We start from the raw sequence: 15,421 nt of genomic DNA on the forward strand, positions 1-15,421 counted from the left end.
AAAACAGCGATAATAAATTAGAATCACTCGCAGAATTGAGCGATAGCGATTTGTGGGGAGATCCGTCATCAAATACTGAAAAGTAATGACAGTGACAATTCTGCAACTGAGCAAATTTCAGTGTTTTTGATTTGATTACATTATTGAATAATTTTTATTATTGTTATATTATTATTTGGTACAATTATTTATAATTATTTATTATATTATAATTTATGATTTCATTTTTCAAACTTTATTATACCCGGGATGTCTGCTAGACTCTGGTTTGGACAGATTTAAGAGAGTTATTCCTAAGAATTGCAGGACTACAATATAAAACGCCAAATTTTCATGCAAAATAATGGTACCGCTTTTAGCACCAAAAATCCGAAATAATCGTACCGCCAGGGAGGTTAATATAAAGTTGACCAATATATTTACTGTGGCCATCCCATGATCCTGCACCTATTGGGTAACTTCAAGTTTTAGGCACCAGCTGCATAAACAGCCCATCTGTACTTGCACTTGTGTGGGCGAGCCCGACTGCTGCGTTCATTGACACATACAACAGGACTCGGGCTGCCCCCCCCCCCCCCCCCCCCGGCTGCCGTGTCACTGGATTTGATTGACAGCAGTGGGAGCCAATGCTCCTGCTGCTATCAAGCCAACCAATGAGGACCCGAGACAGCAGCTGGAGTTGCTCTACTCATTTTCATTGCTGGAACTATCAGGTTCAGGTAAGGGGGAGGAGGCTGTTGCACTACACAAAGTTTTTCACCTTAATGTATAGAATGCATTAAGTTGAAAAACCTCAAGGGATTACAACCCCTTTCAAATGCATTTACAGTCAGCATTTTTCTTTTAAAGCCTGCCATAGATAGACTGACCCCATCCATCTATGAGAAGGCTGGATGTACTGAAGTCGATCCATTGACTGACTTCAGGAAAACCAGCCTGTCTGATTTTTTTGCATGTGATTATTGCCAGTAGTTATGGTTGCAAGCAGTAATCACTGTCTTTTTCTGGCAGGGAAAGCTCCCCCCCCCCCCAGCAGGACACAATAGCGCTTCGGCTGGCTTCTGCCGAAGGGGCATGACCAAAAAAGGTCAGCCGACCAACTCCTGATGGGCTGAGATCGCTGACTGGAGTGTTTTAGTGTGTACTAGACTTTAGTCCTGGATAGAGTAGGTAAGGATTAGAACCTCCATTGTTTTTCTGTCACCTAGACAGAAACTGAGGGCAAACATAAAACTTTACATTTGTATGGGTAAATTATCCAATTGGGGCACCTGTTCCATTGACCACTATCTGATATTGAAATTCCCATCACTTTGTAGAGATTTGCTTTTTCTTCCTGCTGCACCTCTGGGTGCATGTAAATCTCTGCAACAATGCATAAACAGCAAAAAATAAACTGACTGAAGTGCTAAAGAGGTATTAAATCCAAAACCCAAAAATGTAACATATCACAGCTTTAGAAGCCTTCTGCATTTTGCTCTCCTCTCTGAGGAACAAAGCTGCATTCTATCATTGTGGAGGCTCACTAGTAGAGTAAGGCCTTGTTTACACGGACATACTTAACCACTTATATACGTCAGCAGAATGGCACAGGCAGTCAAATGGGCATACCTGTATGTCCCTTTGAATTTGCCGCCTACGCCCACTGTGTGCTGCGGGAGTGTGCCCGCAGGTCCCGCAAACTTGATGTTCGCCAGCGACCCACAATTGCGGCGAGGAGAGACAGAACGGGGAGATGCAACATGACAGGGATCTACTGCTCCTTGTCATCGGGAGCAATGATCTCTGTCATGTTGTAGTGAGTCCACCCCCCCCAGTTAGAATCACTCCATAGGATACACTTAACCCCTTGATAGGCCCCTAGTGTTTAACCCCCTTCCCTGCCAGTGTAATTTATACAGTAATCAGTCACTATTTGTAGCTCTGATCGCTGTATAAATGACAATGGTCCCAATATAGTGTCAAATGTGTCCGATGTGTCCGCCATAATGTTAATAATATAGACAGGCCTTCGCGCTACTACCTAAAAGTGAAAACTACGAGTATGATATAAATAGTAGTAAATCTCATATAGGAAAAAATAAATAAGTAAACAAGTGCTAGAAAAAGGTGCTAGAAAAGTGAATATACACTAAACAAGTGTTAGCAGCAATAAATAAATATACACGTGCAAATTGCAAACAAGGTGCTAATAAATGCAGCTGGATCTAATAGTATTCACATAATACCAAAAATCAAAATAAAATCCATAATGATCCTGCGCAAATAAGATGTGTATAAATAAATGATGAATCTAGAAAGTGCAACATGCTATTAAAAAACGAAATAAATAAATAATAAATAATTAGAAAGCAGGCACCATTAATAAGTCTGTATAATAATTCTCTAGATGTTTTCAACGGCACCAGAAGTATTCAAATGAATTCTCATCAGAGAAACAGGAGGTGAAAAAATAGAAATATAGCACGGAAAGATATGGGCTCTCAGAACTCTCACCTCCACTCCTTGATAAAACAGCATATCAACTAAAGTAAATAGCCTCCCTTCCCTCCTTTACCACCAGGGGGTCTTCAATTAATAGTAACTTGAAAATCATGGACATCCACACTGGACCACCAGGGGGCCGTTCATCCCTGTATCAGCTATATTGAGAAGCAGGCAGCGACCTCCACAAATGTATGCCACTTCACTGGTTGAGGGATGTGTTGGAGAAGGTGGATCCTCACATTCAGTTTGTCTTAGCCCCTGTACACACGGTTGGAGATTTCGACAACCATATCCTTCGGATTTTGCCCGTCGGATTTTGTCCGTCGGATCTTGTCCGAAACTGTTGCATACACACGGTCGGACTAAGTTGACGAAAAATCCGATCATTCAGAACGTGATGACGTAATTTCGTTACGATGGGACTACGTTCAGGCTAGTAGCCAATAGCTTTGATGTAGGAATTTGATCTGAGCATGCGTGGCACTTGGTCCGAACACAATTCTCTACACATGATCGGAGTATGTCCGATCGAACCAGTTGGTCGGGAAATATTTCCAACAAATTGGAAAATTGGGTCCGACGGATATTCCGAAGGAATCAGTCCGAGCATTACTACACACAGTTGGATTATCCGACAACACGGTCCGATAGGACACATTCCGACGGATTCTCCGACCGTGTGTACAAGGGCTAAGGGTACAATGGCCACTCACTGGTTCAGGGATGTGTTGGAGAAGGTGGATCCTCACATTCAGTTTGTCTAAGGGTACAATGGCCACCTTTACTGCTGTAGGTTGGCTGGCATCTGTTGTTCCATTAGCTGGTGTTCAGCTCTGTGCTCTCTGCAGCTATCTAGATACACTAATATTTTTTTTTAATTAATGTTCATAGAAATATTAGAAGGGAAATTGCTACAAAAAATTCTCAGTTCATTTGTTGGCTTGACAAAGTGTTCAGTTTAACAACCTATTTTGTAAAACAAATGAACTTTTCCAAATGAAAACCACATATACTGTTATGCCCCGTACAGATGAGCGTATTTTCTGTCCGAAAAAAACTTGAATGGTTTTTCAGACGGAATTCCGCTCAAGCTTGCCTTTCATACACAGGGTTTTGACCATTAAGAATGCAGTGACGTACAACACTACAACAACCTGAGAAAATTAAGTTCAATGCTTCCGAGCATGCATCGAATTGTTTCCGAGCATGCGTAGGAATTTTGTGCATCGGAATTTGTACAGATGATTGGAATTTCCTATCGGAACTTTTTCTGACCGAAAAATAGAGAACGCGCTCTCAATCTTTTGCTGGCTGTAATTCTGCCAGCAAAAGTCCAATGGAGCATACACATGGTCGGAATTTATGACCAAAAGCTCACATCCGACTTTTGCTGGCAGAATTTCTGATCGTGTGTACGGGGCTAAGGAGATTTTGAAGGAATAGGATGGAACATGTTTTTTTAGCGAAACAATTTCTATCACCTTGGTTGATAACTAACCCCACTAATGATTCGAAAATGTAATGTCCATTCTTAAAATGAAAAATTCTTCTAGTGTATGGGCAGCTTAACACTGTAAGCTATGCCTAAGCTGCTCTTACTGGAGGTGCCACTAGGACCTCAAATCTGTCCTATGTGGAAGAGTGACATTGCACTTGGGAACATTTGTTGTCATGTCACAGGGACAGGACGGCTCAATTTTGGGGACCTAAGGGCAACCCCACACAAAATCCAGCTGTGACAAAATATTTTTTTGGGTGATTTCAGTCACTTACAACCAGACTTCGATTGTAAAAATTAACAAACAGATAAATATAACCCACGATTAGCAGTTGTTTCTTGATATAATGAAATGATCTAATATGTTGGTAGTAGGTGCTTTTGATTTGTTCAGTAATTTTTGCAACAGAAAGCCAATTCAAAGTTTTTAAAATTGCCTGAAAATTGTCCTGTTAATATCACAGAGGAGATTTTGATCCATCGCCAATGATAGACAACCAAAGTACAAATCTGCTTGGGTGCGGCACGTTGGGAGAAGTAGACCCTGATAATAGCTTAATTGTCACGTATAGTTCCAGGAAGTGAGTTGATTTTAAATGTAACTTTCCTTCCGTATAGATGTATAACTTTGCAGAGCAAGATGTTTAATAAAGTAACACTTCAAACATTTTATATGTTTATTTGTCAGTGCACATTGTTAGCACCACATTTATGTAAAGGAAAAACATTTTATTTTATTTAATTTTATTTATTATTTATTTAGACCTAACTCAACTTGCACCAACCCAGCTTGTTTCATCCCATGTTAGACATTAACCTTTAATCTCGAAAAATTAACAGCTACTTTCATGTAGTCATATTCTATTCTAACAAAACCTCATGTAATGTAATTAAGAGGTGTTCATGTAACATTTGAAATCATTTACTCTAGTTTGACGTTTGAAATGGTAGAGATGTGTAAGTGGTCTTTTTTGTTGGAACTCTATAAAGAAATGTGTATAGGTTGAGTATTCGGCTACGGCACCTTGGCCATATTATTATTCTAAAAATTCTGCATAGATTAATAACTACAATATTGAAAGTCAAAATGCAGGCAACGACATGGCTATTGTAGCCTGTTGGTTCCTTAAAATATCAAATGTGTTGATCAAAAGACAAGAAAGGGAAAAGAAACTAAAGATTTATTTGATATGATAGGTTGATACATGCTTATTTGTTTAGGAGTTTGTACTGGACTGCAATACAAAGTAGTTCAGCTTGCCAGAAGTTTTGGCACTACCACTCTGAGCTTGACTTCTGGTTTACAGGGGATTAAGGATCTTGATATAAAGAGACTTCAGTTACCAGCATGCATAGCTTAAGTATATTTAGTTATGCTTCTTGCCTAGATTGGTGGCAAATGTCTTTTGAAGTAAACCAGATGCTTTATTGTCATGAAGGTCCAAAAAGTTCAATACACTGAGTCAAAACTAGAACATGTATGCAGATTGGAGGTCCTGCATGCTTGGATAGGGTCAGTGATTCAGTAAACATCAAAGATAAAGATATCACAAAATGAACATGTTTAGAGTGTTGATAGCTATCTCAACTTACATGTATTTCTTTCAGTGCAGTTTTCCTTTAAAAGTGACTTTTTTATGAGTTGTCTCCCGCAAAGTTACTTCAAAAGTGGTGTTTAAATTTAGAATGCCGTTTTATATATATATATAGATGGAAAAGTATAGGCTCTATTCTTAGTCTCCTGCTAAGATGACCTAATTTCCAAGCCTTTTTAATGCAAGTCCTAGTTTCATTAGCACATCCTGAAGATCGAAGGCTTGAAACAGGAAATTATTCATGAATAGCAGAATCAGAAAAATTATTCTACTTTGAGGTTAGGGGACTTTAAAAATGATTTGGACATTTGGTAGGGCTAAAGTCGTTGCCAACATTAACAATGCATGAACTTATTTTCATAAGCAATAAAAGAATCCCTTGCAGAAATAAAACCATGTATCAGTTAAAGCAGTAATAAACGCAACAACAAAAAAAGGTTATTATGTTGCAGAGCTTACCAGTTCTTATAGTAGTTGTGGTGGCTGCATTGTTTTTTTCTTTCTTATTTTTTTTTACCTGGTGATCCAGCCAGTAAGTCTATTTTTTTCAACATTCCTTAACAGACCACGCTGTCCAGAAAAAGTGGGTGAGACCAACAATTTGACACTGACAGAGAATACAATACTTAGCTTTTATTTGTTTATGTAAAACCTTTATCCCAGCAGGAAAAAAAAAAACTGTTACTGTAATAGCTTAAAATGTTTGTTAACCCCTAAAAAATGGATCCTACTCCTTTTAAGCATGTTATATGACACAGTGCTTGCCCTGTGGAATTTGGCCCCCTGTAATACCTACAAAACCTGGCTGATCCTGCCAGTTTCTGCCCTCCCCTCTGTAAACTGACCACCGTGTATCATGGCTGCTGAGCCCTGACGCCGTGGTCAGTTTATGTGCCTCCATCATTCGTAGCCCTGCTCTCTGTCTCCTCTCTGCTCCTATGTCCTCCTCCCTGCCTGTCAGCTCATGACAGTGCCACCCCCCTCTTGCTGCTTGCATAACACTAACCTGTATACACAATCAGCACTGCCTCCTATTGCATTGTCTTCTGTGTATGATTTAGAAAAATAAATGTCGCAAATACCTAATTTCAGAACCAAGATCACAATCACATGACCGGCTGTCTCTCTCCTATTCTCCTCCTCCCCTAATTTCCTCCTCCTCCGCCCCCCCGACTGACGTCAGCAGAGGAATCTTAGCCCCTCCCACTGCATCTGTCAGAGGAGGAAAGGAGAAAGTCGTCCGGTCAAGTGATCACAATCTCTGCTCTGAAATGAGGTATTTGCAGCATTTATTTGTATAAATCACACACAGAGTGGGACACTACAAAAGGAGGCAGTGCTGATAGTGCATGCATGTTAGGGTGGCTTAGCAACCACTTTAACTAGTGTAAACTGCAATCTGGCTTTCATTTGTTAGACAAATCTATTTAAATCTGTTGTTCATTCAACACTACCTTCACCCCAGATTGACAATTTTGCTGTCCAAAGGTGTCTCCTTTGCGCCACCATCCAGAATGAAGTCAGCCTAAGACAGAACGTGTGTTATTGGCTGGATCACCAGGTAAAAATAAAGCTTAAGAATGGCCATACATTATACAATTTCCTTGTATAATTTCCTTTAGATTTATCAAAACCACATAATATGAGGTCAAACCTGAACACTTTAAATTTGTATGCAATCAGTCAGACCCTTGCACTACATAATAAGCCAAAAGTAAGCTGTGCAAAAGTGCCACACAGATCAAATGAACATGTAAATAAATATATCTTAGTGATAGCTGCACTCATGGTGCATCCACATAAAAATACACAAACCAATGAAATTAAAATTGTGTTGCGCTATTAATATAAAGTGCTTAAGATCATAATGCCAATCAAGTGAAAAAAATACATAAAGATCAAAAATAAATCAAGAACCATATGTACAAATGAAAGAGTAATTAAAACGTTAATAGAAACAATTCATAAATATTCCAATAAAATCCATCAGAAAAAGAAGAGAGTGCTCTTGTGCAAAAAATTCATATAAACACTTGAGTGTTAGCAGGATTTTAATGCTCTAATTCAGTAAAAGAAATCTTCACACCCAGAAGTGCACAACCCACTCACAAGCCGCTTACCAGCTAATATGACCGCAAGATGGAGGTCTGGGTGCACCTTATCCCAGTATCCCCCTAGGATGGATGGATGTCAAGATGGATTCCATGATGGATTAGCATACAACTAAGATGATCCGCGATAGACAGTGAGGAGGTGAGACAAAGGAGGAACTCATAGGAGTTGATTTACTAAAGGCAGAGTGCAGTTGCACTCTGCAAGATCAGTTGCTCCAAAGCTTAGTAAATGATGGAGAGCTCTGCTGACTTGCATCATCCAATCACGTGCAAGGAAAATTACAAAAACAGCATTTTTGCTTACACATGATTGAATGATGGAAGTCAGCAGAGCTCTCCACTATTTACTAAGCTCTGGAGCAAATGCCCTTGCAGAGTGCAACTGCACTTTCAAAAGTACACAGTCTATTTGCCTTTGGTAAATCAACCCTATAGTGTAGTATTTAAAAGTTCAAGCTTTTAATAAAGGTTAAAACTGCTTACAACAAGGCAGGAGTATGTTTTTGTAATACATTCAAACACATGCAACACCCCGGCGGGTGTGATGACGACACTGCTGTAGTTTCCCCTGACGTGCTTTGTTCAAAAGAACATTATCAAGGGGTAAAGGAGTATACTCGCACTACATAGTTGAATGTAAATTGAAAGGAAATTGAATAAGAAATATGTATAATGTGTGGCCAGCTTAGGCCTAACCTGCAGCCAGCACATTTAAGTATCAGTCAACTGTTTACATATTTCAGGATTGATTTACTAAACCTAGCGAGTGAAAAATTCGGTGCAGCTCTGCATAGAAATGAATCAGCTTCTAGAACTTTTTTTTGTCTAAAGCTTAATTGAACAAGCTGACGTTAGAAACTAATTGGCTACCATGCACAGCTGCAGAAGATTTTATAAACTCCAGTTTTAGTAAATCAACCCCACTACGTTTTTGTTTGTAGGTACAGCTTTAACGCCAAAGCATTTGCAAGCACTGCCACTTCTGACCCTCTTTTAAAGATCTGTGCCTGCTGTTAATACTTTTTAGGCTGGGTTCACACTGGTACGACAAACGCTCCGAAATTAGGAGTGCATGTTGCATCACGTATGTAAATCAAGCCATCTTAACTGAGAGCCGTCTTAACTGGTCTGACACAAGTCGGGCTGACTGTGAAAAAGGTTACTGCACTACTTTGGTCCGACTTTGGTCCTACTTCAGCCCAGTGAATATCACTGAAGTCGGATCAAAGTTGAATCCTTGTCCTAACCATCTGACTTTTGACATCCGACATGGTGATTACAGCAGCAGTAAAAGGAATTTATGTCACACTGGGATTGTTTTGATTGGTCAAAGGACAAGTCAGACTATCTCAAAGTTGGAGCAAAATCTTATCCTGTTCTTTCAAGTCGGATGGAAGTAGGACTGATGCAGCTCCGATTTTGCAGGGCAAAGTAGAATGACAGTCGTACAACAGCTGTATCATACCAGTGTGAACCCGGCCTAAATCACAGACCTGGGACAAGCATGCTGTGAACTAGTTTGGTGTCAAAAGCTTTTATCTTTATACTTTTTTCCCAATCAGAAACTTAGAAAGCAAGCACATCAGGAAGGCAACCAGGGAACTAATATTCTCAAAGCAGAGGTCAGCAATAGAAGCTCCCTATATTTTTCTCATAGTAAAGTCACCTTAAAAAGAGAAGCAGGTACTCCTTTCACTGGCCATGTGTTTCTCCAGAACCTCAGCCAATCCAAATGAAGACTGAAAGTCTCTCATAGGGAATGTCTACCATTGTATAACTACCCCTAATTTTCGGGCTTTAAACAGCTGAATTTGTTTATATTATTTTTATAAATGCCTGGTATCCATACTGTACTAACTACAGTGAGCTTCTTCAGACATTTCTTATTTTCACCTAAAGTCTCAATTTACAGAATTTACAGATTTGTAACAAAACAAGGGGAGTGCTAACTATTCTATACTATTTCTCTAGGTAGAGGGGATTTAGCTCTCACTTTGAGAGGAAAAAAAAATGCATTCTGTGTATCAATTACATAAATTAAATAATTGTCATCGTTATCGTAATACATTGCAAAGTTCATGTGCAAAGGTTGTTATAACAAAGGTGTTAATAATAAGGAGCAGGACCTTCAATTGCATTTTGCAGCAGGATGCAGAGGATTTAAGATATGAGTGTTAGTTGCAATTAATTTAATGGTATCCATACTGGCTGTAGTTTTGATAGATAGATAGATAAATAGATAGAGAGATAGATAGATAGATAGATAGATAGATAGATAGATAGATAGATAGATAGAGAGATAGAGAGATAGAGAGATAGATAGAGAGATAGAGAGATAGATAGATAGAGAGATAGATAGATAGAGAGATAGATAGATAGATAGAGAGATAGATAGATAGAGAGATAGATAGATAGATAGAGAGATAGATAGAGAGATAGATAGATAGAGAGATAGAGAGATAGATAGATAGAGAGATAGATAGATAGATAGATAGATAGATAGATGTGGTCAAAGATGTCTCATATAATCTGAAAATGGCTATGGTTCACAGCAGGCAGAGGGATAGTCTTGTTGAAGCCACACCCTGTAGCTTGGGAAATGTGGGTACAATTTCTGTTTATCTAACTAGCACTTAAAGTGCCCATAGACAACCCAATACATACAACTGATGCTCTTTCTTTTGATTTTGGTCATTATTTATGAATTGAGCCATTTCTGAATTCATATGAGGTAATAACAAGAGCCCCTAGGAACTCAATGATGCTAGGTATTGGCCAGAGATTTTAACCAATTTGTTGGAAAATTGCCATCTGAGTGAATATGATCATTTTCTGTGCGATAGAGCTGAAAAGGGCTCACTATTGACCCTGGCTTCCATTGGGCCTGACATCAGCTAGGTCATTGAAATCTAGAGATATATTTCAAGATGTGCAAATGTCTTCCTACCCATATAGAGATAAGTCAACTTATCCACAAAAACCCCATAGGCTTTGTGTGACGTTAAAGGTCAAAGAGAAATGTTATGTGCCGAATGTGAAAACCATCACAGGTCAGACTGCATAAGTTTCATTATGCTAAATGATTATTTGTGACTATTGGAGGAAATGCAGTATATAGTTGCATAGTTAGTTTGGTTGAATAAAGGCACCAGTCCATCCTGAGTGAGTGTCTACAGTTGCCTTATCCCTTGACATTGCACATCCACATTGGTCCCTACCCTCAAGAAGCCCACAATCCAAGGTCCCCATTCATATACTAGGGCCAATTTTGGACAGAAGCCAATTAACCTACCTGCATGTCTTTGGAGCGTGAGAGGAAACTGGAGTACCCGGAGGAAAACTCACGCAGGAACAGGGAGAACATGCAAAGTCCAGGCAGGTAGTGTTGTGGTTGGGATTTGAACCAGTGACCCTTTTTACTGCTAGGCGAGAGTGCTACCCACTACACCACTGTGCCGCCAAAGCAGGTGCATATGCAGGTGCATATGCAGGTGCATATGCAGGTGCATATGCAGGTGCATATGCAGGTGCATATGTAGGTGCATATGCAGGTGCATATGTAGGTGCATATGTAGGTGCATAAGTAGGTACATAGGTAGGTACATAAGTAGGTACATTGTTCATAACGACCAGTTCAATTCAATCCACAAATGCTATTCTGTTTTAGAGAAGAGATAGAGGGACTGGAATTGCTGTGGCCAACGCAGATATATTGGCTTCCACCATTACACATATTGTCAAGCTTACTGTTAGACACTATATATAGTTTTAGAGTAAAATTAAGTAAAAAAAAAAAAGCTGTCCAAGAACTACAGTGGATGCTATTGACTCCACTATTTTTAAGTGCAGCTGAAGGAAGACAGACACAAAACACAAGGTATTTAGCTTTTCTGTTTCATTGGAGACATTTTGTAATTGAAAAAAAAGCGCTAATGCAGTGTGTAGTGCACCACTGTAATGAGCCTTCAGCAAGATTTTGTAAAAATTACCTGCTGTAAGGACAGGGAAGGCTTAAAGGAAACAGAACATATGACTGTCAATTACTCCCCAATTTAGGAGCCCATAAAAATGTAATTTGCAATCACTTTCTATTTCAGAACGGTTACAGCACATTAGTCTGAGATATAATTAGATTAGATTGCCAAACTGTTTACAGTCATTTGCCTGTTGATAGCACCTTTATGGTGCAAGTACGCTGTAATTGAAGTAGGTTACAGAGAAGAAAAAGGCTGACCAGGCGTAAGTACATTTTACCTTCTTTGTCTTAATTAGGCAGGACATCTCTCATATGTGCCTTTGTGGCCTTACGTTTTTATGGACTGCAGTAATGAACTATATAAAGTCTAGTTGGGCTGTAAAAGTAGATATTGGCCCACATGACATTAGAACATAATGATTATGTGTTACAACAAACACTGTTCAGATAAGTATCTCTAGATTTTTACCTAGCTATGTTTATTTCTATATACACCAACTGTTTTTGTTTCTTTGGAAGCCACATAACAGCTGGCTTACTTATCAGTCCAGTATCAGTCCTTTCTTTTTCATGCACAGTGCCTTGAAAAAGTATTCTTGCCCCTTGAATTTTTCCACATTTTGTCACGTTACAACCAGAAATGTAAATGTATTTTATTGGGATTTTATGAGATAGACCAACACAAAACGGCACATAATTGTGCAGTGGAAGGAAAATGATAAATTGTTTTCAAATTTCTTTAGATATCTGAAAAGTGTGATGTGCATTTGTATTCAGCCCCCTTTATTCTGATATCCCTAACTAAAATCTAGTGGAACCAATTGCCTTCCAAAGTCACCTAATTAGTAAATGGAGTCCACCTGTGTGTAATTTAATTACAGAATAAATATAGCTGTTTTGTGGAGCCCTCAGAGGTTTTTTTAGAGAACCTTATTGAACAAACAGCATCACGAAGACCAAGGAACACAGCAGAAAAGTCAGGGATAAAGTTGTGGAGAAGGTTAAAGCAGAGTTAGGTTATAAAATAATATCCCAAGCTTTGAACATCTCGCGGAGCACTGTTTAACCACTTGCCATCCGCCATATAACAAAATGACGCCCGCAAAGTGGTTGTGTGGTTGTGTTATCCTGACCGGACGTCATATGACGTCTTCCAGGATGACAAGCCGCTGCATGCCCCTGGAGGCGCGCATCACGATGATCGTTGTTGCAGTGTGTATATTATATCCAGTAATCAAATATTGGAGAGAGTTATTTCATTGCCTGGGCAGGTTTTCACATAATGCAGCCCCTAAATGGCAAAATGGTTGTCTGCATCAGTGCTGTTTTTGTGACAAGAAAAGTGGATAATTGAGTTTAGGTGCATCTTCAGCAACGTGGGATGATGTTCATATCACACTATTGAATAATAGTATGGTGCAGATTCAGTTTTGAAATGGAGCTTAGTAATGGTGGTGATTCTTAGGTCTGGGTGAAAGCAGGTGGCTCAGGTCTACATTCTATATGAGGCTGATAGGTACTCTTCCATAAAAATGCAACCTACAAAAATAAGACTATACTTTAGTCATTTGATAACTTAGGTTATATGTTGATTATGTTTAGGTAGTTGTTTAAGCTGAAAGAATCTACATTTTTTTTTAATTTTTATTTCACAAAATTCTAATCTCCAACATGCATTAAAATATAGTATTGGACCGAAAAGCAAAACATATGCACAGTGTGCATTGACAAGTCCACCTTTTAAAATGCAGAGACTGACTGTAGTCTTGGGTACATCAACTTTTGGATTTATCAAATACAATATTTTCCATCGTAGCAGTTTTAACTCTAAATGGGGATATCTACATGGTATTGTTCTGACCTCTGATACTTTAGGTATGCTAACGTGCTTCTTCTCCTTGCAGACTTTGGATGGAAGAATAGTGGTACAGGGACATATCAGGATGTCCTCTCTCACTCTTAAGGACATCCAGTACACCGATGCCGGCGAGTATTTCTGCATTGCTAGTAACACCATTGGACAAGACACACAAGCCATGTACTTTGAAGTCCAGTGTAAGTTTTTTTCATTTTAATTCATGTTTATTAATGAGAATTGGTTGTATCATCACTGATTACTCATAAAATATATGCACAAATTATTTATTGGCCAGTAAAAAACTAAGCAGCTAAGCCCTTGTACACACGGTCGGAGATTCCGACGGAATGTGTCCGATCAGACCGTTTTGTCGGATATTCCGACTGTGTGTGGTCTACATCGGACTGTTTTGCGTCGGAATATCCGACGGAACAAGTTTTCCAACGTGTTGGAAACATTTTCCGACAAAATGCTCCGATCGGACATACTCCGATTATGTGTAGAGAATTCCGATCGGACAAAGTGCCACACATGCTCAGATCAAATTCCTACACCAAAGCTATTGGCTACTAGCGTGAACGTAGTCCTGTCGTAACAAAATAACGTAATCACGTTGGATTTTCCGACAACTTTGTCTGACTGTGTGTATGAAACAGTTTCAGACAAAATCCGTCGGACAAAATCCGACGGACAAAATCCAACGGATTTGGTTGTCGGAATCTCCGACCGTGTGTACAAGAGCTAAGAGGTTTACACAATTTTTTCAACTTTTCTATAATCTTCTTGAGTAAACATAAACAACTCTATAACATTTGGCAGTTACTGAAAAATTAAACATATCCATTTACTATTTTTAACTCTTTTTACATTGATCATGAAGTAATCGTATCTTATCTCTGCATACTCTACAAAGTAAATTCATCCTTTATCTCCTTGAGTATACACATGAACATCTCTATAGTGTTTGCCAAATACTGAACAATACTAAGGCTACTTTCTAACTAGGGTGGTGGGGGCGGAAGCAGTAAAGCGCTGCACGTTTTAGTGGTGCTTTATCGCCATTTAAGTGATGCTTTTAGGCTGCTAGCAGCCGAAAAAGGGTTACTTGCAAAGTGTCCCTGTCGAAGAGCTTTGCAAGTGCTTCAGCAGGGCTGGCCATTGATTTCAATGGCAGGGGCGGTGGAGGAGCGGTGCCCCAAAGATGCTGCTTGCAAGACTTTTTTTCCTGTCCTGCAAGCGCACCTCTCCAGTGTGAAAGCACTAGGGCTTTCACACTGGGGCTGCAGAAGAGGCAGTTTACAGGAGCTTTTCAGGCACTAGTTTTAGTAATGGATGCTTCTAGTACCCTCTTCTACTCAAAGATGTAGCCCATCTGGTGCCATCCTGCAGCTCTTAGGTGCTTACTCAAGACAGTGAAGGAAAATATTATTTTGACCAGCTTCCAGTAGTAAAGGGATTTTATTATAAGTAGCCTTATGTTTTTTTTCTCCAGTCTATGACTTTCTCTTGAAGCATGTCCCCAGTCTCCAACAACTCCTGTAGCATATACAGAGCAAAATGGGACTTGGGGACTTTAAAGGCACCAGTAAAAATCAAGGTACAATAAATTAACTTTTGATCATATTGTGCTGTATTGTGATGTTATTGCTGATATAGGTCCCTTTGAATGAACAGAATCTCTGTTTATGGTTTTTAATCATTCTATTTTGTACCGTCTTGAATAAATCTATAAAAAATAATTTATTGTACCTTGATTTATACTGGTGCCTTTAAAGTCCCCAAGTCCCGTTTTGCTCTGTATTTGCTATATTCAGTATGGACGGTGGCACCCCCTTTTTCCTTTGAATGATCACTCTGAGATATCCACTTCCTACCACGAAGTGCGGTGAAGAT

The 15,421-nt window shown here is 39.3% G+C and overlaps 1 protein-coding gene across 11 annotated transcripts in view; it reads left to right on the forward strand.

Annotated features, from left to right (window-relative positions):
• The window catches only part of NCAM1 (neural cell adhesion molecule 1), a 503,899-nt gene that overhangs the window by 382,229 nt on the left and 106,249 nt on the right, over nucleotides 1–15,421 (forward strand). For all 11 annotated transcript variants that reach the window (XM_077458119.1, XM_077458120.1, XM_077458126.1 and 8 more), the window contains one exon: nucleotides 13,575–13,725. In XM_077458119.1, coding sequence (XP_077314245.1) covers nucleotides 13,575–13,725 — 151 coding nt within the window. The remainder of the gene's footprint in view (nucleotides 1–13,574; nucleotides 13,726–15,421) is intronic.

Source organism: Lithobates pipiens, unplaced genomic scaffold (genome assembly GCF_037356315.1).
Source record: "Lithobates pipiens isolate NorthernLeopardFrog02 unplaced genomic scaffold, aLitPip1_a1.2 Scaffold_27, whole genome shotgun sequence".
NCBI lineage: Eukaryota > Metazoa > Chordata > Amphibia > Anura > Ranidae > Lithobates > Lithobates pipiens.